This window comes from Plecotus auritus (assembly GCF_963455305.1).
Source record: "Plecotus auritus genome assembly, chromosome: 15".
Lineage (NCBI taxonomy): Eukaryota > Metazoa > Chordata > Mammalia > Chiroptera > Vespertilionidae > Plecotus > Plecotus auritus.
The window spans coordinates 6,579,974-6,605,705 of record NC_137781.1 but is presented as its reverse complement, the minus strand read 5'-3'; the positions used below and the strand labels follow the sequence as shown (position 1 = coordinate 6,605,705).

Genomic DNA, 25,732 nt, shown 5'->3' with positions numbered 1-25,732 from the left:
CGTGAAACGAATATAATATTTTATGTCAACTGTAATTGGAAACAGCTTCACATTCCAGAAGGAAAGTTAATGAAAAGGATCTTGGGAGCGATAAGGACACGGATGCCCGGGTCCTGCCCAGAGACCCTGACTTGTCGCCCTGGGCTGTGTGGCCTGGGCATCACGCTCTCTCACAGCTCCTTTGTTTGCTCCCCCGTGCAGCCAACCACTGAGAACCATAAACGCCGGAAGTCTGGTCAGGCATTGAGTCTGTCCCCAAGCACTGAGGAGGTCTCAGAACAACACCCGGGGCTGTAATGCTCTTAAGACCTGGCTTGGTAATAACACAGCACGTGGCTGTGGTGCGTTAGGAGTCCCGACGGTTTACGCAGGCTTAGCCACTAATTCACGGTGACGAAGGCACGTTCCCTCATGTCTCTGTGCCCCATTGTCTCTGACCTCCCAAGCATCACCAGCTTTTCTTACTGGGTGCATTCCGAATGCCATGGTGGGCAAGTGTAACCCATTGCCTGTCCCTGCAGCTGCCATGAACACTGGCTGATTACATCCTGGCCTCTGAAGTCTACATTACCCCCCAAAACTTATGTTTACCTTTCCAGATTTTAATAACCTGCTTTAAAAAGTACGGAGGCATCCTTTACGGGCCTTTCTAGAAACCATTTGGCTGTGGTTGTACTGCAGTAGTCTTACATTTAAAGACGCACTTCAGCCCGGCCTGCGTGGCTCAGTGGTTGAGCATCAACCTATGAACCAGGAGGTCATGGTTCGATTCCGATTAAGGGCACATGCCAGGTTTGTAGGCTCGATGCCCAGTGTGGGGCGTGCAGGAGGCAGCCGATCCATGATTCTCTCTCATCATTGATGCTTCTTTTCTGTCCCTCTCTCCCTCTTTCTGAAGTCCATAAAAATGTATTAAAAAAAAAACACAAACTTTTAAAGACGAACTTCAAATCCTCTTTCTCCAGAGGGTTTTCCTACTGATTCTCAACTCTGAGTTCACTCCAAAGGAAGTGTTGGAAACAGACGTGCAAAATGTTTTTCTCTACTTTTGTCACACGTGGAGAAAGCGGTTAGAGGATATTAACAGGCTATAGTTGTGTTTAGGGCCTCCGCATGTTATAAGATTGACCCTGTTCAGATGCAGCTGAAACGTCCCCGGTCCAGCCCCTTAGAATCTTTTTTTTTTTTTAAATATATTTTATTGATATTTTACAGAGAGGAAGGGAGAGGGATAGAGAGCTAGAAACATCGATGAGAGAGAAACATCGATCAGCTGCCTCCTGCACACCTCCTACTGGGGATGTGCCCACAACCAAGGTACATGCCCTTGACCGGAATCGAACCTGGGACCCTTGAGTCCGCAGGCCGACGCTCTATCCACTGAGCCAAACCGGTTTCGGCTAGAATCTTTTATTTAAAAGTTTCCCCTTACTTTATCCCATAAGCTGTCTGGGGCTTTTTCTAAAAGTGTGATTATTCCCAGCCACCAAGCAACAAACTGTCTGTCCTGTGAAGGGGGAATGAGGCTGCCTCTCAGTTTGAATATTCACAGGAGCTTCTCCATGTGCTCTGGTTTCATTGACTTGTTTAAAGAAATGATCTTGGATTTTGTTGACACCCCCCCCCCCCCCCACTCCAACCCTTTGGTGTTTTAAACTTCAGTTTAACAAAATCCAACATCTGGTTTATGCTTCTGAACTTCAGACATGAGTTTTTTTTTACTTTCAGGCATGGTGTTCTTGGTGAATTCTAGGCAGGTTTTCTTGTTTGGCTTCATGAACACAGCTCAGGGCAGCAGTAGTGATAAACTACTGCTGTTAAACAAGTGAGAGAATATCTTTTAAAACTGCTTTGTGTATTTTTAAGTTCTGGGTAAGTAAATGCAAGAAAGCACTATGCTGAGCCCCGTGAGTGCTGCGGGTATGTTCCGACCCTGCCCTGCCCCAGCTACAATTCGTTTGCACGCATACAATTTTATACCCAGATGACTAGACAGCATCTTTAAAGTACATGTTTTGCTAGCTGTGAAAAAGCTAATGGCTCGGGACACAGAAGTGTTGACATTTGTAGAAGGGTCATAAAACGGGTCTGGCCCTCCTCAAGGCCTCCTGACTGCAGACTTCTCGAGTCACATGTTACATACAGGTCATGAAGGCCTGACTTTGGTAGGCATGCTGCTCACACGCCTGTCCTGTGCCGAGGGGCAGGGCTCCGCTGGCTGTATGTACAAAACGTTTCTAACTGTTGCTACAGCTATTTCAGGGAGCTCCCCATCACCCCATTTCACTGGCGTGGAAATGGAGACTGAGGGGGTTAAGTGACTTCTTGCCCAGGATTTTTATTTTTTATATATATATATATATATATATATATATATATATATATATATATATATATATTATTGATTTTTTACAGAGAGGAAGGAAGAGGAATAGAGAGTTAGAAACATCGATGAGAGAGAAACATTGGTCAGCTGCCTCCTGCACACTCCCTACTGGGGATGTGCCCGCAACCAAGGTACATACCCTTGACCGGAATCGAACCTGGGACCCTTGAGTCTGCAGGCCGACACTCTATCCACTGAGCCACACCGGTTAGGGCCTTGCCCGGGATCTTTCTGGCACTAAGTAGACCTAGATTCAGGCCCCATCAGTTTAACTCTAAGCTAGTGCCCATCCTTCTTCTGCCTTCAGGCACTGCTCTGTTTTATTCGTTAGGAAGGGGACACATAGGAAGAAAGGAAAGATTTTATTCATTTTGAAAATTTACCACACACGTGAGGTGGGGTGTGGGTTAGCTTGCCTTTAGCCCTCCCTCCCCCCATTTGTGGGGTTTCATAACGGCTTAGAGTCCTTTCCTGTCCTTCCTCCTGTTCCCCTGTTCTGGCCCCCTCCCCGGCCCAGCAGGCACCAGCATCTCCCACAGCGACGCTGCTCCGCCTTAGTCAGCGGTCCCCGCGGTGCAGAGCTCTGTTCCGGGGGAGGCGTTGCTGCGAGGGCTGCCCTGGGCCCTTCTGTGGCTTTTCCACTAGAATGTCCAGGGCTGGTGTTTTCCCGTCCGGAGCTGGGACGTGCTCTGTGAGGCTGCCAGCTGGACGGCTGGGGCTCAGCACAGTGGCTGGGACAGCCCTTTCTCTTCCTGGCCAGCCCCCCATTTTCCCTCAGCCATGGGATGGGGTTTTTGATTTTTCCACGTGTGGAAAGGGGAAGGAGTGGAAAGCTCACACCCACCAGCTCCACCCAAGGTACCATACTCTCTGAAGTGTCTGTGTGAGAGAGAGAGAGTGTGTGTGTGTGTGTGTGTGTGTGTGTGTGTGTGTGTGTGGCGGGGCACTCCAGGAGACCCGTGATTTGGGGTTTTTTTTTATTGATTTCAGAGACAAAGGGAGAGGGTGAGAGAGAAACATCAGTGATGAGAGAGAATCATGGATCGGCTGCCTCTTGCATACCCCCTACTGGGGATCGAGCCCGCAACCCAAGCATGTGCCCTGACCAGGAAGCGAACTGTGACCTCCTGGCTCATAGTCGATGCTGAACCACTGGGCCACACTGGCCGGGCGAAACAACACTCCTCTTACTTAGGAGGCTCAGCCCATGGCTTGGCGGCCCCGTTTGGTGAAGCCCCGCACCCCCTGGTCTGACGGCTGGAATGAAAAGAACCGGACTTTTTCACGTATCAATTGAATCCGTCTCTCTTGCAGAATGTGAGAACTTCCTGGACGTCGGCCTGGGCAGGGAGTGTGCCCCCACACGAGGAGACCTTAAAAGAGAATCCGGGAGTGACTCCGACCTCTTCCACTCGCCCAGTGAGGAAGTGGACAGCATCGTCTTCTCCAAGGTACCGCTGTGGCTTCGTGGAGTGGTGCCTCGCAGGGCCTCCCCGGCTCTGCTGGGGCCTCTGCTGGAGCAGTGTCGGGGTCCCTCAGAGAAGGGAGCGCCAGGGCCCCAGGGCCTTCGAACAAGGCCTCGGCCACTTTATTTTCTGCAGCATCATGGCAAGAACTGGAAGTGAATGGAATCAGATGACAATGAGTACTTGTCAGTGGGCAGGAAGGACCGTGGCTCAGACTACATGATGTCATGTGTATAAACTAACCACAGAGTCATTTCTGATTAATGTGCTTAGGCCTGAAGCTCACTGTGGAGCTGGGTGATGTCAAGCGGCTTAATTGGAACTTTCTAGATCTCTGCTAGGGAACCTAGGCTTCCTCTAATGTGAAAAGCCCAGCCCAGCCACATGAATCACCTCGTGTTTTTCTTATAATTTGAGGCCTTCTAAGAGGGTGGAGGTAGTTTCCTTTTTTTTGGCACCTAGTTGCATCGAGTTCTGCTTTGTTTCCTAAAAAAACTAGAGGCCTTTCCCACGGCAGGGTCGGCCGTAGCCAGCTCTGTGCCCCGCAGGAGGCTGTCTTAGTGGCGAGGGGGTGGGGCAGGCGAGCCGCTGTGAAGGCGCCTGTGTGAAGGTTCCTGGTGACTTGGGCGCAGTGACGGGAGCGGTTGTGTCAGTGGGTAGATACATTCTCCAGGCCCGTGTGGTGGTGCCGGTGCAAAGTTCTGATAGAAGCATGGAGACGTGCCCGGCCGGCATGGCTCAGTGATGGAGCGTCCACCTAGGAACCAGGAGGTCACAGTTCCATTCCCGGTCAGGGCACATGCCTGGGCTGTGGGCTCCATCCCCAGTAGGGGGCGTGCAGGAGGCGGCCAGCCACGATTCTCTCTCATCATTGATGTTTCTCTCTCTCTCTCTCCCTCTCCCTTTCTCTCTGAAATGAAAAAAAGAAAAAGAACGGAGGCTTTAACGTTCTGGGGTTCTGGTCCGCAACGTATTCCAGCCTCTGTGAGTGACCTTCGGACACTCCCATTGCTGTCCGAGCGGCCCTGTGTGCATTTGGCCTTCTCTGCCCTTTCCTCCTGGCCCCTTTCCCTTGTGCTCCGCGTCTCCTCCAGGGGCTTTCAGAGGTTTATGGGGCTTCAGGATTCCTGTCCTTGGTGCTCAGGGTGGACTGGTTGACTCGAGAGTGTGTCAAGTAAAAATTCCACATACTTGGGAAGGTCGTTCCTTTTCTGAAGTTATTTAGAAAGAGGGAAACCAATAGCATTAAAACACATACACAAACACACACAACAGAATTTGGGTATTTTTCACTATAATTTTGAGGTTTTCATTATAAGGACTTCTAAAGTCTCCTCCACCTGTACCACCAATCTCTTGCTGCTCACCCCGCACCGCCCCCCCCCCCCCACCCCCAAACACACACACACAATCTGAGAATACCACTCTGGAGATGCTGATCTTTGAAAATAAATTGCTTTTGTCTGAGATAAATAGATAAATAGATTAGATAATATCTCTACGTTCCAGCTTTAAGTTTGAATCATCGCTAATCACTGAATGGTGTCATGGATACGCACGTGTTTTGTTAAATGTTTCTGTGTATAGTAAAAAACCTGATAAAAATGGAAAAGTCTTCACTTCTAGTGCATGACACCTTCCCTGGATGTTACCATCGCTACAGAATGGTAGTTATTTCTGCTCCCTAAATTGAATGATTTTCCTAGCTACACAGAATTAGCATTTGATAGGTTTTACCTGCTTTTCAAACTGCCAAAAGCATTTATAAGATTGTTCATACCAATGGCCAGTGCTAGATTTAGGAGTTTTGTGTTTTTTTCAGGTTGACCAGATAGGTACAATTATTTTTAAAAAATACATATTTTTTTTATTGATTTCAGAGAGGAAGGGAGAGGGAGAGCTAGAAATAACAATGATGAGAGAGAGCCACTGATCAGCTGCCTCCTACAGGCTCCACACTGGGGATCGAGCCCACAACCCAGGCATGCGCCCTGAGCACGAATTCATCCGTGACCTCCTGGTCCATAGGTTGACGCTCAGCCACTGAGCCACGCCGACCCTGCGATACAGTTTTCACTCCCCAGATTGTCTGCCCTGGTCTCACACCCGAGCCCTCAGGAAAGCAGGAGGGCCGTGCGCCTTTCACCTGGCCCTGCTCCCTCCGGAATGTCCGCTGGCCTCTCGGAGACCTGTGGGTTCTTCCTCTTCGTGGCCCCACTCCCAGTGTGTGCCCAAGAGCGGTTTTGTGATAAACGTTTTCTCTGGCGTTATTAAGACCAAGGCTTTGCATATGGACAGAAAGGAGAGAGGCAGACTGGTATTTACAGAGTGCTTGCTATTCACTTGGCACTGAATTTTTTTAAATGTGTGACCTCATTCCATGATCCCAGCAACGCTGTGTGGTGGGTGGTTTTATCCTCTGAGTCCTGAGGAAATAGAGGCTCTGATGGGTAAAGTTTACTCAGAATTACTCCGCTGGCAACAGAATTGAGGTATGTTCCTAGACCCGACTCTAAAATTTGTTTATTTTCTGTTATTTTGCTTTCCATCTCCCAACACCTGCTTTAATAGCCACTGATTTACATAGAAGCACAGCAGTGGCAGACAGCCCATCCGCTACTTAGAAGTCTTTCTCGGTGGTCATCCACATGTGTGCTGGGCCACAGCAGGCTGTCCCCGAGTTTCTTCCCAGGCTCCAGCCCCTTCACCTCCCTCCTCTGAAATACAATCTGTGGGAGAGCCATTGCAACATCTTTAATGCGAACCATGCGTGTGTGTTAGGTCACTTCCTGCAGCCATCAGGGTGACTGGCCTCACAGAGGTCCCTTTAACAGCCTGCAGTGTTTGTCACAAACTTTACAATCCCATTCAGTCTGCCTCCTGCATAATATTATGACTTTTGGGTGAGTGTTATGAGCTTCATGTTTATTCTCCCTACCCCTGCCCCATCACTTTATAAAAGACTCTATTGCCCAGATGGATTATTTTATGTGCAATTTGGCCTGGTAATACTCAGCCAATTCTCAGTGACGTGAGGAAAAAGAATAGATTTCTTTCTTTCTTTCTTTCTTTCTTTCTTTCTTTCTTTCTTTCTTTCTTTCTTTCTTTCTTTTAATAAGTATATATTTTTATTGATTTTAGAGAGAGGAAGGGACAGGGATAGAGAGAAACATCAATGAAAGAGAAACATCATCAGTTGGCTGCCTCCTGCACAGCCCCTATTGGGGATCGAGTCTGCAACCCAGGCATGTCCCCTGACTGGCAATCGAACCCAGTGACCTCTTGGTTCCTAGATCAGTGCTTAACCGCTGAGCCACACTGACCAGGCATAGATTTCTTAAGAATTTGTGAATTCTTATTTAAGCATTTGTGGCTAGAATTTGGGCATTTATGGAAGATTTTAGGTGGGCTCATTACCTGACACTTTTTCAAAAGACCACTAAAAGCAATCACAGAATTGCCTTGGAATGTTAACCTCACATCATCCCTGTAGCCAAGCAGACAGCCTTGTTGTTCGGTAGGGCTTGTGGGAATTGAACCTGATAGGATCTCAGCTTAGCATTTCATACAGCAGAAACCCAGAGACAGGGTTCCCTCCATTTCAGTTGGGGCGTTGACGGAAGGAACTGACCTGAGTTAGAAAGGGACAGTTTATGGGCTCCTAGTCTAGTTCCCCAGTAAGAGGGCAGAAAGGGCACAGACCCTGGGCCATCCCTTTACTGGAGGCCATCTGCTCCAGCTGTGATCACACTTTAAAAAAGAAATCTCGGCCCTGACCGGTGTGGCTCAGTGGATAGAGCGTCGACCTGCGGACTAAAGGGTCCCGGGTTCGATTCCGGTCAAGGGCATGTGCCTTGGTTGTGGGCACATCTCCAGTAGGGGGTGTGCAAGAGGCAGCTCATCGATGTTGCTCTCTCATCGATGTTTCTAACTCTCTATCCCTCTCCCTTCCTCTCTGTAAAAATAAATAAATATATTTAAAAAAAAGATAAATCGCTGTTGAAGCCAATTGCGATCTTGCCCATCCTACCCACCATGAAGCCACCGGCTCGATCAGGAATAGCAGGCTGTCTTCTTGGTTCTGCTCTTCAACCACATATGCTTCCTCCCCATTGCAGCCCGAGGAAGAGCAGTCGGTCTGTGACATCACCGGATCCAGTTCTTCCACCGACGACACCGCTTCCCTGGACCGACACTCGTCGCATGGCAGCGATGTGTCCCTCCCCCAGATACCAGCTTTGCACAGGTCCAGAGATCAGCAGTCCCTCGATGGCTTCTACAGCCACGGGGTGGGAGCGGAGGGGCGAGAGAGTGAGAGCGAACCTGCTGGCTCAGGTGAGATGGAGGAGGAGGAGATGGACAGCATCACCGAAGTGCCTGCCAGCTGCTCGGTGCTGAGGAGCTCCATGCGCTCTCTGTCCCCTTTCCGGAGGCACAGCTGGGGTCCTGGCAAGAATGCAGCCAGCGACGGAGAGATGAACCACCGGAGGTGAGGGCCAGGCTGCTGGTTAGTCTCTCTGTGTGCTTGTTTTTGAGAATTTCTGCTTTGGGGTTATCGGTGGTGAGAGATTGAACACCTAAATTATATAAGAAGCAATTTCTAAAAGCTTTTCTTTTTAGCTGTGTTCATGCTGTACCTTTTTTTTTTTTTCTTTAAAGCATTCACACAATAGAAAACATAAGGGTGTAGGAAAAGATTCTTACAGCCAGACATTCTTGTCTTAGATGACAACAGTGTCAAGAAATGAGTGTTTGCTTTATATATAAATCATTTTTCTCTATAGCCCACTGTGGATCCCTTTGCCATGACCTTGATTTCAGAGCTGGATGGGACTTTATGGATCGTTTAGCTCAGATGAGGAAATTGAAGCTCAGATTAAATGATTTGCCCAGGATTACATAGTGATCCTTTGATTGAACTAAGAGAAGAACCCTATCACCTAAATTACTTACGTTTTCAGCCTGTTAATGAGAACTTCCTATTTGAACTTAGCATGAAGGATTACCCAGCATCACTGTCCCAGTTCCTCTGGAGATACTGGGATGCGGTATCACTTTTAATTAGTTTGACTGATGCTCCTAGGATTGCCTGCATACAGTGAAGCCTGGAATTTTAAGTGTTAAGAAAACCCTTTGTAAGTTTTGAATGGCCTTTGTTTCTCCTGATCCTTTTACTTTTTTAATTTAGTAAACCTCGTTCCTTGTCGTCTGATTAACTCCTTGGAGCAAGGAGGGAGCAAAGTTAGCCCTCCACAGAGGTGGCCAGGCCCCTTAGGGGCTGATGTTTTTCTCATTCCACTTTCCTTCATCCTTTACTTCCTGTACTGTTTCTCCTTGGGGATTGTATCTCTTCCTGGTGTGATGTCTGTATGTTTCATGTGTCTGTATCCATTTTGTTTCACCTCAACACTGACCTCTTCCATCATTCATTTTCAGTTCAATGCGAGTTCTTGGGGATGTTGTCAGGAGACCTCCCATTCATAGGAGAAGGTACAGAGTTCACTCACTCGTTGGACTAACCATGTTGCCTCTGAGCGTATACTAACCAGCATCTCGTTATTCTGCTTATTCCAAGATTAAACAGCTGTTTTCAAATAATGTCACATCTGCTTCAGGCAAATAAAATACAGGAACTTAATTGCTGATGCCCATTCCATATGAAATAGTTTCTTGAATCTGAGGTTTTGATAGTAGGGTCTCCCCAACTTTCTCCAGAACAGTTGAAGACATGTTGACATTGTGCCTCTCTAATGGACCCGAGGGAGGAGGTTGTTTTTTGTTTTGTTTTTTTTTCTTTCCAAAAAAAGGGGGTGGGGGAGATGGAGAAGAACCAGAAATATCTGCTTAATACAAAGTTTAAAAGTATTAAATTAAGGCCCTAAAATATTTTCAACACTTTTTTTTAAAATTTTTCATTTATTTATTTCACAGAGGAAAGGAGAGGGAAAGAGAGATAGAAACATCAATGATGAGAGAGAATCATTGATTGGCTGCTTCCCAGATGCCCCTTTTTGGGGATCGAGCCCGCAACCCAGGCATATTCCCTGACTGGGAATCGCACCGTGACTTTCCTGGGTCATGGGTCAGCACTCAACCACTGAGCCACGCCAGCCGGGCATAAAGAGGTATTGTTAACATCAGCTGAAGGTGTTTGTTGGGAAGCAGGCAAAGGGTGATCTTGCCCACTGTGTCTTTCAAGTGGCTGCTCCCTTTCACTCCAGAGTTAAGTGCAAAATTGAGCTCAAATACAAATACTGTCATGAATCTCAGATAACCATGACTCTGGTGAAGGTTTTCTGCAGAGGAACGGTCGTAAGTCATGCCGGGCTCCCTGTGGAAGCTCTTTAATCGGAACGTACTGAAACCACGCACTGGAAGACCCTGGAAGATGGCAAGTTGTTGGATGCCGTCCAAGTTGGCAAATAGTTACAGCCGTCCCGGCCACTCCGTGACAGCTTCCCCCTGAGTCATATTCTGTGGGAAGAAGCCGAGGCATACTTTTAAGTTTTGCATTAAGCCTTAACTAGTAAAATTGAAACATTCCAACAAGTATTAAAAGAGATATCTGTAATATCAACAATAAACAATATATTTTAAAAAAAAAGATGGGGGAGAAGAATAGGGATTTTTTTTTTTTTAAATCTAGGACTTTCTAATTTGAAAGCACAGCCCAAGAACCAGTAAATGTACCCCCTCCCCCCCCCCTCCCCCACCTGAGGAATCGGGAACATGAGATGCTCTCAGAAATACCCTTCTTTGTGGCGGTGGTTGCTGCTGCGGGAAGGGCCGGGTTCCTGCTGCTGCAGGACCATCTGCAGCTTCTGGGCTCTTGGGAAAGCATGTCCCTCTGTCTGTCTGCCTGTGGCTCTCCGTCCTCTTCATCTTCAACTTCACCCCAGTCTCCCACGTACCGTTTCCGAGAGGAAAGGGATGTTTAAATCTGTAGGAGGTTATTTCTATACAATAAAATTACATATATAATTTATAACTTGGTAATATATGTTCAGTTACTGATTAACCACATCGTGTAATTAATAAGTTGGATATTTAGATGTAATGTGCCTCTTCATTAACAGTTTGGAGATTTATAATTAAGTTAACAATTTTAAAGAATCTGAGTCTCGTGTTTGCTTGAAAACGACATGGAGGCTCACTTCTCCTTATGCCAGTGAGTTACAGTCGGTCTGACCTTGCCCCCAGGCTAGAGGTGTGCCCAGCTGTGTATGTCCACTTTCCGCTTCCCACCTAGGACCTTCACACTGTCCGTTTAATCTGATTTAGAGTGTCTTACAATGGAAAGTATTTAAAAATCATATTAACATTAGAGGTTTTTACTTTTATAAGGGCCATAGGGGTAGCTCTTACATTTCCCTCCTCTCCTCTCTCAAAACCCCCCTTTGTCAACCAAAGAAAGTTACTAGGTTCTCCCTTATCCATGGGGGATATGTACCAAGACCCCCAGTGGATAGTACCAAACCCTATATATACTGTTTTTTCTATATGTACCTATGATAGCTTAATTTATAACTTAAGCACAGTAAGAGATTAACAGCAACTAATAATAAAACAGAACAGTTGCAGCAATGTTTTGTCATGGAAGTGATGTGACTGGCTCTGAGGCCATCATTAAGTAAATCGGGGTAACTTGGACACAAGCACTGTGATACCCAGGCCGTCAGGCTGGTGACTGAGGTGCTGCTGAGGAGGTGACTAAGGGGCAGGGACCGAGGACAGTGCGGGAAGCCGCACAGGGACACTGCAGCTGCGGGTGGATAGAGGGGCCGTGAGCCATTTTGTCACACTGCTCAGACAGGCACGTGCTTTAAAACTCCTTCGTTTATTTCTGGGGTTTCCTATTCACTATGTTTAGGCCCTGGTAACTGAACCCTTAGAAAACAAGACCACTGCTAAGGGTCTGCTGCAGGGGTCGGCAAACTCCTTATCCACAGAGCCAAACGTCAACAGGACAACGATGGAAATTTCTTCGGAGAGCCAAACTTTTTAAACTTAAATTTCTTCTAATGCCACTTCTTCAAAATAGACTCGCCCAGGCCGTGGTATTTTGTGGAAGAGCCACATTCAAGGGGCCAAAGGGCCGCATATGGCTCGTGAGCCACAGTTTGCTGACCACTGGTCTACTATATTCAAGATGTGAGGGCCTTTGGGTGTCTGTTGGTCTTCCCATTTCCAAGATTCAGGAGGGAGCTGAGTAGTTTACAGCTGTCCCTCTTCCGAAAACAAAGGCATGTCACAGAGAACTTTAAGCCCAAATTATAGCAGTTTATTTTTATTTATTTAAATTGTTTTTTATTGATTTCAGAGAGGAAAAGAGGAGAGATAGAAACCTCAATGATGAGAATCACTGATCAGCAGTGCCTCCTGCACGCCCCCTACTGGGGATGGAGCCCGCAACCCGGGCATGTGCCCTGACCAGGAATCGAACCGTGACCTCCTGGTTTATGGGTCCACGCTCAGCCACTGAGCCAGTCAGGCAGGGCAATAACAGCTTGTTTTTAAATGATAGCTTTTGTTAATAAAAGACCCTGACCTGTTGATGCAGTTCCCTTTTCAGAGTAACTGATACTTGGAATTGATTATTTTCTAGCTGATTATATTTAGCCTTTTCAGCCCAGATTTTCTGTCCCTGCTGCTTGAGAATAAACATCAGTGCTTAGATAATCAAGGAAGTAGATGAACAAATGGATTTTTAAATTTCTGTATGAAAATTAAAAAGACAAATTCCTGAGTATGATGTAACCCCTTTAAGAGAATACCTTCGTGCCCGGCTGGGTATAGCTCAGCAGTTGAGCATCACCCCAGGAACTAAGAGGTCACCAGTCTGATTCCCAGTTGAGCATCACCCCAGGAACTAAGAGGTCACCAGTCTGAGGTCACATGCCCAGGTTGCAGGCTTGGTCCCCAGTGTGGGATGTGCAGGAGGCAGCCGATCAATGATTCTCTCTCATCATTGATGTTTCTCTCTCTCTCTCTCCCTCCCTCTCCCTTCCTCTCTGAAATGAATAAAAATATATGTTAAAAAAAGAATCCCTTTATCATCATTGAAATGTCACCTTTGTTATATGCTTCATCTTTAGCCTAGGAGCCCCCTAGAGTAGGGTTTGAAGGTGGGTGTGAGTCTTGACTGGGTATCCTTATTATGCAAGATTTATGAATCGTCTGGTTTAAATGGATCCTTACTGGAAACACATGGAAAAAACGGATGACTCAGGGAGCTGCCACCACAGTGTAGTCTGTCACCGTTCCTTTTAGTTAAGGCCCGGAGGTGCCGTGGTGAGGGAGTGCGAGGGTATCCAAGAGACCGTCCCCAGTAATGGAGGCCGAAACACCTCCATGGCAGGAGGCCAGCAGGGTGGGCTGTTGGGTCAGGCTCCCCTAGAAGGAGTCGGGTTTCAGGTTGGATTGGTCACCCTGTAAAGAGCTCACGTGGTCACTCCCAAGACACCCTGTCGATGGACATCAATAGAACAGTTTGTAGATTCCGTGGTTTTTGTTCTGGCCCTTTTCTAAAACAACGTTGCGTTTCTAATTTTTTGATGTTCAGATACATCCATCTGTCTCTAACTATGCTCTTTCTTTTTAAACCCATCACCCCGTCCCTGCTTCCTCTTTCCTCCCTCCGTTTCTGTTTCTGTCTGATGTCATCCCCAGTATGAGCTGGTGTCCCTCTGGTGTGCAGTGCTCTGCTGCCCCGAGTGCCGACTTTAGTTACAGAAGGTACGGTATCATTCCGCGTCCAGCGTCACGGGGGACCGGCGCGTGGCGCGTGGCTTTGGCTTGGACTGGCTTCCCGGGCTGGATCGCACACGCGGCCTGCTTTGTCTGCGCGCGCACTGTCCCGTGGCCTTGCTCTCGGCATCGCTGATCTGGCTGAGGGGTGCAGCACAGAAGTCAGCTGGTGTGCCCTGCGTATCCCGTTTGTCTCGAGGCTGTGATTTGGTGTTTTCTGCAGACTTGTCTCCATGGTGCGCTCGCCCACGTCTCTCTGTGTTTTGGTCTTCCCTCATCCCCAGACCCTAGGAATTCCCACTGCCTGACACCAACCCCCACCAATCGCTTTAGATCCCAAATTCAGACTCCGAGGTTCATGTTCTTCTCTTTACTAGCAGCCAGATGTATTTCTAAAACATTTTCAGGGTTACGTTTCGTGGGAAGCATAGATCTGGTTTTCTCAGGCTTACAAATCACTCACAATAGAAAACTAAATTTCTTCTTCATTAGCCCGTCTTCTTATTCCTGGTATTAAAAAATGGCTTTTACAAGAGACATTACTCGTACTCAGAGTTAGTCATGATTTCTATTGTCAGATTGAAATAAGGAAAACAAAACTCATTGTTTAATTTACCCACTAGAGAAAATAGAGGCATATGGTTTCAATTTGTAGTAAGTAATTTGTGAAACAAAAAAGCAAATATAAGCCTTTCTGGACTGGCATTTGTGAATTATTTGTAGCAATTAACTGTACAGTTTGAGCAGAAAGAACTAAATAGCTCCAGTCTCCCTTCAAATACAATTCAGCTGCTTATTTGAAAGCAGCTTCCTCTGTAGTTGTAACAGATGTGAGCCACTCTGGCTAGAAACGCAAGGAGGAGAGAGGCTGACCTGTCCCTGCAGCCACCTGCTTACAGAAAGTGCTTTTTACTCTGCAAACCGCAAAATCCTTTACTCCAGGGATCCCATTTTGGATACCGAACCCTGACGTTGCCTCCCCCGACCCCCAACCCCTCAGTCAATATCAGGACACAAAAGTCAGGACTCTTAGACTCAGTGGCTTTCAGCTTCTGTTTTGAGGGTGCCCTGTGTGCCTGTCTGCAACTAACCATCGCAGGGACCCGTGGAGCAGTGGTGCGACCAGGCGCTCACCGATGGGAACGCCACTAAGTGGTGCTTGGGTTTCCTGGGTGGATGCTACCTGTGAAGCTGTGAAGCTCAGCCAGACTGGGGTTGAATGCACAGTTACGGAGGCCTATTATCAGGGGTCCTCAAACTTTTTAAACAGGGGGCCAGGTCACTGTCTCTAGACTGTTGGAGGGCCGGACTATAGTTTAAAAAAAACAACTATGAACAAATTCCTATGCGCACTGCGGGCCCGGGACGAGTCGGCTGCTAAGCAGGACAGGCGGCGGCACCCGGCGGGCCGGATAAATGTCCTCGGCGGGCCGCATGTGGCCCGCGGGCCGTAGTTTGAGGACTCCTGGTACTTAATGGTCTCGGGGGCACATCTGAGTCTCCTGTGCCTTCTAAGGGTTCCTTATGCTCATACTCGCTGTGTGCCATTTGGTTATTTGGCATTAGCAGAGTTAGATTCCGGCAAAGATCAAGGGAAAGCACATAAATAAAAGACTCAATATAGTCTGTCAATATGATCTATTGAAAAAGAATCGGAGAAAATGACCTTAGATGGCCCAGTATTTGAACAGTTGAATGAGGTAAGCAAGTCCACATGCAGTACTCTTGCTCGGCATACCACGCCTGTGAGGGACAGGGAGGCGGTGCGCATCTGTGCTGTGCCCTGGTACACAGCCTTGATATGTGGCATGGAAATAACATAGGAGAGAGAGAGCACTAAAGGGCTTCGTGCCCCCTTTCTTCCTGAGGCTTGGCCGTGGGTGAATGAACTCCTGTGCTCTGTGTTCAGTTTCAGCCTGGAAGGCTTGGCAGGAGGAGCAGGTGTCGGGAACACGCCATCCTCATCTCTGGAAGGAAACTCTGCAAACGCCAAAGAGCTCAGGCACCCTTTCGGGGGTGAGGAGCGGGGTGACTCCCTGGTGTCCCTTTCAGAAGAGGATCTGGAATCGGGCCAGAGAGAACATAGGATGTTTGGTCATCAGGTAAGGCTGAAATGCGGACATGTTGCTGATTTGGAAAACCTTCATTTTATTTCCCTAAATAATATCCTCGTATTAGGAACAAAGAAGGCAGTAGGCATGTTAATATGAGGATAGCAGCTATGAAGACTTACCCGAATCCAATTCAAAGCCAGATTTTAGCACTTAATACTAATTAAAGAATATCATTAATCTGCATAGATTTAAATACACCATCAAAGCAACTTTTTTTTTTTGGTGAATCCTCACCTGAGGATATTTTTCCATTGATTTTTTTAGAGAGAGTGGAAAGGATGGGGAGAGACACAGAGAGAAACATCTGTGAGAGAGACACATCAGTTGGCTGCCTTTTGCACGTGCTCGGACCAGGGCGCTCAGGGCCAGGGATCTAGCCCTCAACCAAGGCTCATACCCTTGATCAGAATCGAACTCCGGCCCCTTCAGTCCCAGGGCTGACGCTCTATCCACTGAGCCAAACCTCTAGGGCAAAGCAGCTTTTTAAAAAATTAGGAACGTACCCAGGATATTAAGCCGAGATTTTCTTTCTTTTCCGAGAACTTTTTTTACCACGCCAATAGTGAAATGAGTCTCGAAAGGTGTTACATAGCATTATCGAATTCCCCAGTTCTCAAAAACGAGTCACAGGCGTCTCCTTCCTGGAAGCAATGTCGTCTTTATCTCCCCACGTGTCTAGGAAAGGACTGTTCTCTCTCCTTCCTGTCGCTGCCAGGATTCTCAAGAGACCTGCCTTCTATACGCCTGCCTGCTTAGTCTCAGCCCCGATCACCTCTTACTGCCCCCCACGGTGACCCTCTTGAACGTCCTGTCTTGAAGGTCATGATTTCCTTGTCTACCAAACCAAGTGACCTTTTCTAAGTGCTCATCTTAAGCCCTTCGTTGTCCTCTCTTCTGACAGCCCCTCGGGGCGTTGGGGTGAGAATGTGAATTATGTGCCTGGCTCGCACCTGTGCTGCTCCCAGGGCTCTCCCCGCCTCTGGGCAGAGGAGACCTCTATCGATTTCATTTCTGAGCGGCTCCAGGACACACACCCAGGGAACCGCTTCTAACGAAGCAAACAAAAAGCTCAACTCCTGGCTTTGGATAGGTGAATGGAGTTTTAGGTAGAAACAGAGTGAAACATTTCTCTTTTCTTGTATTTATTGGGGTGACATTAATTAATAAAGTTATATAGGTTTCAGGTGTATAATTCTACAGTACACCATCGGTATATTGTGTGTGTTCACCACCCCAAGTCAAGCCTCCTTCCATCACTGTTTGTCCTCCCAATACCCTCTTCGGCCTCCCCCACCCCTGAAGCATTTCTAATTAAACAAGCAAACAAAAATGTTAAACAGCCTCTACCGTGATTAGGTGACTGAGGTTTTGTATAGAAATTTAACTTTTATTGCTTCCTACTACATAGCGATGATGTGGCCAAATAAATTTGGCACCAGGGGGGTTACCTTAGTAATCAATGTGTCCCCGTGGTCATTTAGGCCTAATGGAAAGCAAATTGAAGGCCTCAGGGATGTCAGTGTGCCTCGCCTTCCTGCAACTCTGCTAACTTATAGTTTTTACCTCGTGTGCAACCTCGGAGCTGGCATTCAAGCTCTTATATCTCTGATGTGGACAAGTTGTCTGCAGCCTACTTCCTGTTAAAAGTCTCTGCCTTTCCCTGAGGTCATGTTTCAGACCTCACAGTTGTATTGGAAACATAGCAACGGTGCCTCTGACTCCATGGTTACACAGGAAACAGCTCTAAATAATCAGAAGTCCTCCGTGCAGTCCAGTCCACTTCATGCTAGTAACGGGGTTTCATTGCTTCCCTTCAATGCAAGTCAGAAGGAGGCGGATTTCAGCCTGCCGTGAGGGAAGGGATTTATCACCAAGTTATTAACCGTTAGAACAGGCTCTCCAAACAACCCAAGTGTGCTGGGAACCACTGACCGATGCTGTGTCAGAGCTGCTACTGTAGGAACCTCTCGAAGTTTCAGTGAGTTTACTGAGGGAGTTAAATGATCCATTTCAGTCTCCCTCATGGAGAGAAGCAGTCTGATCTGAGAAGAGGAAGTGAGGAGATTTAGGTTTCTTTCCAGATTCAGGGTTGCTTTTGCTTGCGATCTTGAAACTCTTTTTCTTGCATCTCTGTGTCCAACCCTTTTAAAAATACCTATACTTTAAAAAACATGTTTATTGCTTTCAGAGAGGAAGGGAGGGGGAGAGAAACATCAATGATGAGAGAACCATTGACTGCTGCTTCCCCCATACCCTCTATGGAGGATCGCGCCTGCAACCTGGGCGGGCATGTGCCCTGACAAGGAATCTGATCGTGACCTCCTAGACCTAGATCATAGGTCAATGCTCATCCACTAAGCCACACTGTCCAGCTGTTTCCAACTCTTTAAGATCAGAATATTATTACTATACTTCTGTAAGAGATATTTAGGTTTTCAAAGAATAAGAACTGCAGCTTGTTTGATATTTCTAGTGAAATTTTTTACCTGATTCATCATTCAGCAGGTGTTAATTAAACACTAAGTTTGACACGGTATTCGGCATTATTACCCCTGTGAAGGATGGGTACTCTGATTACCCCCAGGTCACAGGTAAGAAACGAAGGCTCAGAAAAGATGAGTCACTTCTGTGCAGTTGAGCAGCTGTTGAGTGGGGTCAACAGCGTGCTGCCTTCCTTCCCTAGCGTGGGCTGGATGGTGAAGTTCTGGGCTCGTCTGGACTGTGAGGGCACGTACTTAGAACCTGCTCTCCGCTTTTTGTTTACAGACCTGTCACAGATCCAAACAACAGGGATTCAATTACTGTACGTCGGCCGTTTCTTCCACTTTGACCAAATCCGTCTCATTAATGACAATCAGCCATCCTGGGTTCGACAGTGAGTATGCTCTTTTTTAAAAAAAATTAACTATATTTAACACTTATTCTGTCTTTTTTTTTTTCACTTTTACTCCCTATAACATTACCTTCCAAAATTTGCTTGCCTCTTCCTCTGCATGAATGGCTCATCATTTAAACAGAAAAGGGTAGAGAGATTTCAGTTTTGTGATCTTTCTCCTCTTACTACCTAAATATCTCTTTAATACTTTAAATTTATTATATTTGGGGGCCTACACCGGACAGGTTTTTTAAAACTCTCTTTTGAAATAATTGTAGACTCTAAAATTAGTTGCAAAAACAGTACAAAGAATGCTTCACCTGGAGCCCCCAAATGTTAGCAAAGATGATAGCCTTATGTCATAAGGACACGGTCTTATTTCACCACAGTTCAGATATACACCTTTTTTCCAGTGTTATTTTCCTGAGCTCTTCAAAAATGTCAAGTTCATGAAGGACAAAGAAAGACTGAGGTAGGGATTTAGTTAAGTGAGTGCCACGGAGTTGTGTCTGAAACTGATCAATGCAATTGCATGCAAAATCTAGGGCCATTGGCTAAGCAGTTGTATAGATGGCTGGCTTCCTTTAAGCACAGGGCGTTTGCAAATGAAAGATGCTCAAAAACATATTTGCATTGGATCCAGGTATTGGTCACAGAAAGGCAGCTTGTTCTTTGAGAAACTCACTTTTTGGTGTTATGAATAGTCAGTGTGAAATCTTAAAAAAAATTCTTTTTCTAATATATTTTCAAATATAATGTGAGAAGGCTTAAATGTAGATTTAAAGCTCTTAGCAGAGCCAGGTCCATCTTTCTCTGACCAGAGGTTTGTTTTATTTTTTTTCTTTTTCTTGTGTTTTTTTTTTTAAATATATTTTATTGATTTTTTTCAGAGAGGAAGGGAGAGGGATAGAGAGTTAGAAACATCGATGAGAGAGAAACATCGATCAGCTGCCTCCTGCACACCTCCTACTGGGGATGTGCCCGCAACCAAGGTACATGCCTTTGACCGGAATCGAACCCGGGACCCTTCAGTCCGCAGGCCGACGCTCTATCCACTGAGCCAAACCGGTCAGGGCCTGACCAGAGTTTTGACAATGTTAACGAAACTAGGACATTGTCCCTCGTGTTCTCTAAATGGCTTTGTCTAATGCGCACACTTGTCTAGGAGCAAAATACTTTCTAGAATCAGCCTTCTCTCACTACTTTCCAGCTTTTGCCTTTGCTCCGTCTTCTTCCTTTAAAGAAATCGGCTGCTTCTGCCATCTGAAATGTCGTGGATCATTTGTTAGATTAGAAAAACAGACAAACTCAGCCTTACTTCTCAGCGGGATCCGTTGCAAAAATCCATTGATGTAGAGGAAAATACTGAGTAAAGGTGGTGACTAAAGTATTTCTGTCTCATTTTCTGGGCGGAAAACTAGACGGGCGGCAGCTCACTCAGGAGCCACACTGGGTGGGAAAGCTTCCTAACGCAGGTCCTCGATTTCCCGTGTTGACGGATGAACGTGATGGACTTGCCCAACCCTTTTAGGGGGTCAGAGAAGCTCTGATGCTGCCTGGATGGTGTGGGAAAATGCCGGCAGGGCGGCCCTCAGAGGACCCGCTCCAGGAAATGTGCATAGCATTTCTCCGCTTGCATCAGAGAGGACTGGGTGGAGACTTACATAGTTTCCGGATAGAACCTAAGAATAAACTCCACTTTTGCTGTACAGAATAATTCTGTGCTTTGTTTTGTTTTTTAATATTTTTATTTCATAAAGGAAGGGACGGAGAGAGAGATAGAAACATCAATGATGAGATAGGATCATTGATCAGCTGCCTCCTGTGCGCCCCCTACTGGGTGGGGTTGAGCCCGCAACCTGGGCATGTGCCTTGACCAGGAATCGAATTTTGACCTCCTGGTTCATAGGTTGACGCCCAACCACACCAGCTGGGGCCGGTTTTTAAGCTTTTCATTGCTTGCATCCAGCAGATGCCTGCAAAGGGTAGAGAAACTGCTTGATCCATTGCATCCCTGGAAGAACTCGAGCACATTAGTGGCGGGAATGTTGAAAGGAGAGGTGTCCCCAGGAGATGTTTTCACTTCCCAGGCTTTAATGGGATTCATTTCCCCCTTCGATTTGCATCATTATCACAGGGAATGGTGTTCACGGTCATGCTTGTCCTTCACGTCGTCCGTGTGCCTTCTTCACTCCACGCGTGGGAATTGGCCAATTGCTGATCTGTCCCTTGATGGGAACACGGGCTTTAATTGAATAGTTTGCATTAGACTGTGAAAGCGGAGTCAGTCTAAAGAGCTGAACTGTGCCACTTGCATGTATAATATGCACCAGATCACCACTGCAAGTGGCCAGAGGTCAGGGTGCACCCCTGGAAAGTTAGCCCTCTGCTCACTTTCTCTGTTTCTAACTGTGGACAGCGGGATGAGAATTGATGGGAATGCATTTATTTTCTTAGAATGCTATTGGGAAAAGATAACATGGACAGGTATGTCAGGACAAAAGTTTAGTCAGGCAAATAGGAGTTTTTTTCTATTGGTCTTTCGGTTAAATAACAAGTGTGGAATATATGCATAGTTAAGTGCATGTACGTATTATATATTTTATATTACATACATGCATACACACACACTTTAATCTGCGTTGAGCAATATCAAAGTTCAGACCAAAACTAAAGTAGGAATTTGCTAAGTGAATTAGTATGTGGGAAGCAGGGCTGAGGGATTTGGGCTTCTTATCCGAGGGCAGTGGAGTGATTTAGGTTGATTGAATTGATTAGTTCATTGAATGAAACACTTCGTAGAGACCACACTGAAGGGCGTGTTGGCTGGAGAAGCGGGCAGAGCAGTGAGAGGCTGTTGCATGATGGCGATGAGAGTTTGGTGGCCTGACCCAGGCCCTAGAGCGGTGGCATTGGGAAGAAGCTGATACTCAGAGAATTCTAGAAGACCAAATCAAAAGGACTTGGCTGTGATGTCAGGACTCAAGGGTGGCGCCCACCTTTCTGTTTCCAATAATGAGTTACCTTTGGGTCCCACCCACCTAATGGAGGGGTAGAGGGCAGGAGCAGGTCTGGAGGAAGAGACAAGTGACGGATGAGCCTGTTTGGTTGGAGCTGCGTGTGGGATACCCCCTGCAGGAGAGCATGAGGTGAATGCGTCTCCGGCTGGAAGAGGAGGTTGGCCTGACAGAGGAGTCACCAGTGTGCGTGGTGTGCAGTGCCGTCAGGAGGTGGGAGTGAGCGAGGAGTAGGAGAGCCAGGCTCGAGTGCTGAGCGCCCCGCTGCTGCTGCTTTTCTTTGAAGGGAAAGGGAACTCCAGCCATAAGTTAGGACCATTCAAAACAATTCACTTCCTGTTTTCATAGCCTGCGGAGTCCACACTTGCTTAATGGATTTTTTTAAAAATATATTTTATTGATTTTTTACAGAGAGGAAGGGAGAGGGATAGAGGGTTAGAAACATCGATGAGAGAGAGACGTCGATCAGCTGCCTCCTGCACACCCCCTACTGGGGATGTGCCCGCAACCAAGGTACATGCCCTTGACCGGAATCGAACCTGAGACCCTTCAGTCCGCAGGCCGATGCTCTATCCACTGAGCCAAACCGGTTAGGGCACTTAATGGATTTTTTAAGCTGCGTTAGAATTCTACGTGTTCAGAAATGAAGATGCACATGGGATAAATTGCATCGTTCACCTAGACAGGAGCCAGCGACGTTATTCTGTCTGTGTGGGTTGGAGGTGCCTATTCTAACGTCTCCCGTTAACCACTTCTCAGCGCAGCCACAGCCGCAGCCCGCTCGGCGGATCTCCTTCTCCGTCAGCATCTCTCCGCTCCTCCTTAAGTCTAAAACTCTCTTTTCTCTCGGCTCTTCCCATTCCAGTGAGGAGGAGGAGGAGCTGCAGAGTAAGTAGCGACCTCGCTGTCCAGCGCCGCTCTCCAGGCTCTGACCGGCACCGAGAACGCTCTGGGCTCTGTGCTAAGAAGCTGCTGGGGCTTTGCTCCCCCTGCATGCCACCATTCCTAAACCATGCATCTTCATGCTTTGCTTTGGAATTAATTTGGATAAAACCATTTTTGTCCTCTGTACACTCCCTACATGGTTAATCCAGTGGCCCGATTCCAGGGCATGAGATACCGTCCCAGGACACAGAGGCCTTCAGAGGCTCAGGGGGGTGTTCCCATCCCGCCTCGTACCTTCTGACCTCAGGCACCTTCCCTTTCTCCTGGTTTTACTTATTCTGTCTCATGGGACAGATAGCTAGATGTCCACTCCTGGTACTTAAAAGCGAATGTTTAACTTTTTCTTCTTGCCTTTTCCTATTTTCTTTCTTTGGGACTCCCCCCCCCCCCCCCGCCCTCCCGCCACACACACACAGTCCTTTTTCTCACTGTAGGTTTCAGATTAGTATGTTCTTATTGGACATTACCCAGTTTAGAAACCTGACAAGGCTGTTTCATCTCAATGTATTCATAATAGTGTGGGAAATAGATCAGCATGGCAGGTAAAACAGGGGCATTATTCCCACCTGCTGGCTGTGTACTTAGTAATAACCTCTATTTTGTGTTTCTGTTCGTAATCTAGAACGATTGGGGAGTTAAGGGTTAATCATAATGGTGGGCCCTCTGTTTGTTCTACTTATTGCCCTGCTGTCTGACGCAGCCTTAGCTTTTTAATTTTCTTTGTTTTGAGAGGACGTTTATTAAGGCTGGGGACAGTGGAACAGGGGAAAGCCTAGGATGGAGGAAGCAGCAGGGGAACCTCGGGTGGGGCGGGGGGGAAAGGGGGGCTTAGCTTTCGTCTTGACCCCCTTCAGTGTCGGGTCCAGGAGCTGTGGAAGGAGGGAGGATGGACCTGCACTACTCGGTTTATCACGCACAATCCTGGAGAGGACCTCACCATCTGTGTCATCCCCTCCTTTCCCCGGTGAAATCCTGAGATCTCAGCCCAAGTTAGAGACACGCACGGCCACGGCCTCCTGCACCAGCTCGGATGCTCCTTCCCGCTCACTAACCCGTTTCCAGGAATGCTCAGGAAAAGATCATGCACGTTAGCTAGGTTTTTAGTATAGAAATGTCTGAATGCAAAATAAACAGCATGCCGAATATGACGTGTAATTTCCTATTTTGTATTCTTCCTGTGACATCATCTGTGAGTGATGGCCAATAGGAACTGAATTTGGTAAGAACAAGAATTATGTAAAAATGCCTTATGTATGTTTGAACATTAGGAAAAAATTCTTAGTTTGAGGTTTGTTCTATTACTTGAATCCTGGATTAAACATTTGTCCTGGGAAATTCACTCCCTATCGTAGTTCTGATTTGAAGGTTTCAAGTTTTATTTTCTTTCTACCAAACCCTTAGGAGGATAGGGCACCGCCCACTGGCTTTCAGATGCCATCTCTGCTTTCTGTGTCACTGTCAACATTTTAGACATTTCCTCTGTCTTTTGGGTACAAGCCTTTGGTTCTAACTATTTCCCGCCATTTTTGTGTTCTAGGTTCCCGATCTTTCCACAACACCGGCGCTAATCTGACGGAGAGGTACTATACATTTCTTTGTTACTCCTTTTCCCCAGGGGAGATGAAGAGAATCCAAAATGTGTTGTGGCATTTAATTAAGTTAATTGAGTTCATTGGGTTCTTACTTTTTTGAGAGAAAAACTTGGAACAGTGGTTAGAAGTGGTTGGTAATGAAGACTGCATCCTTTTTAAATAATGTCTTCAGTACTTTTTCCACTTTTATTCTTCACACTACCTTAATGACAAATGGCTTGCATTTATTCACATGAGAAACACTTCTGTTGGACTTAATGAACTTGGTGCTCTTCGCTTATGGGGGTTTTTGCTTCATAAGTCTTAACACCATTTTGGGGTGTGTGTGTGTGTGTGTGTACAGTAGTCTGTCTCCCTTGTCCTCAGGGGCTACATTCCAAAATCCCCAGGGCTGCCTGAAACTGCAATAGTACCAAACACTAGGCATACTGCATTTTTTCTATATATGCATACGAATGATAAAGTTTATGCGATCTCTGAACGCATAATAATCTGGCCACTCAGTGTATATCCTATATAATAAAAGGCTAATATGCAAATTGTCCCCTCGACTAGGAGTTCGACCAGCAGGCAGGCCAGCCATCTGCCCATGTTCCCCCACCCTGGCCAGGCTGGCCGGACCCCACCCATGCACGAATTCATGCACCGTGCCTCTAATATATGTATACTGAGTGGCCAGATTATTATGCATCCAGAGATCATAATAATCTTGCCACTCGGTATAAATTAGGCACAGTGAGAGATTAGCAATAACTAATAAAAATAGTGTAGTTATAACAATAGATTGTAATACAAGTTGTATGAATATGGTCTTTCTCAAAGTCTCTTACTGTCCTGGACTCCCCCTTCTTGTGATAATGTGAGATGATACAGTGCCTTTGGCAACAGAACATGGGCCTTGTGGAGGCCGTTCTCCGACGTTACTGTATCCAATGTTCAGCAGCCCCTGTCCGCCTCTTACTCTGCCTCCCGTTTCCATGTGAGTATGTCAGGCACCTGACTCGTAGCTACACTAACACCTCACCCGACCAGAATGGGCATGAAGAAGGATGTAGAAGCTGTTTTAATTTTTAAAAAATAGCTTCTGTAGTCTTCTTCTTTTCAAAACCAGTCTTCTTGTTTTTATCTAGTATAACAGAGGAGAACTACAGCTTCCTACCACAGAGCCCCTCCAAGAAAGACTTCGAAGGGAAGAGTGGAACAAAAGTCAGCCGCACTTTCAGCTACATCAAGAATAAAATGTCCAGCAGCAAAAAGAGCAAAGTAAGTGCCCCTGGTCCAGCCGGCGCGGGTCCGTGGTAAGCCTTGGTCCGTGAACCAGGAGGTCACCAGTTCTGTTTCCGGTCAGAGCACATGCCGGGGTTGTGGGCTCCATCCCCGGTGAGGGGTATGCGGGAGGCAGCGATCAATGATTCTCTCTCATCATCAGTGTTTCTACCTCTCTTGCCTCTTCCTTCCTCTCTGAAGTCAATAAAAATATATTAAAAAAAAAAAAAAGACTGAACTAAGAAAACTGGAACCTGACCTTTAAAAAAAGGCCCAGCCTCCTCATTTCACAGAATGAAGCACAAAGAAGTGTGTTTGAGGCCA

General features: G+C 46.7%; 1 protein-coding gene across 6 annotated transcripts in view; it reads left to right on the top strand.

Moving 5' to 3' along the window:
• AKAP13 (A-kinase anchoring protein 13) overlaps positions 1 to 25,732 on the top strand; it is a gene marked incomplete at its 5' end in the record, with an annotated part of 189,920 nt that overhangs the window by 126,691 nt on the left and 37,497 nt on the right. For 3 of the 6 annotated variants that reach the window (XM_080651814.1, XM_080651813.1, XM_080651812.1), the window contains 6 exons: positions 3,701 to 3,837; positions 7,971 to 8,341; positions 15,509 to 15,701; positions 18,480 to 18,588; positions 24,088 to 24,130; positions 25,273 to 25,405. In XM_080651814.1, the coding sequence (XP_080507940.1) occupies positions 3,701 to 3,837; positions 7,971 to 8,341; positions 15,509 to 15,701; positions 18,480 to 18,588; positions 24,088 to 24,130; positions 25,273 to 25,405 (986 nt within the window). Of the gene's footprint in view, positions 1 to 3,700; positions 3,838 to 7,970; positions 8,342 to 9,288; positions 9,343 to 13,521; positions 13,588 to 15,508; positions 15,702 to 18,479; positions 18,589 to 24,087; positions 24,131 to 25,272; positions 25,406 to 25,732 lie in introns of all 6 variants that reach the window. The other 3 variants (XM_080651809.1, XM_080651810.1, XM_080651811.1) reach the window with 3 other exon arrangements.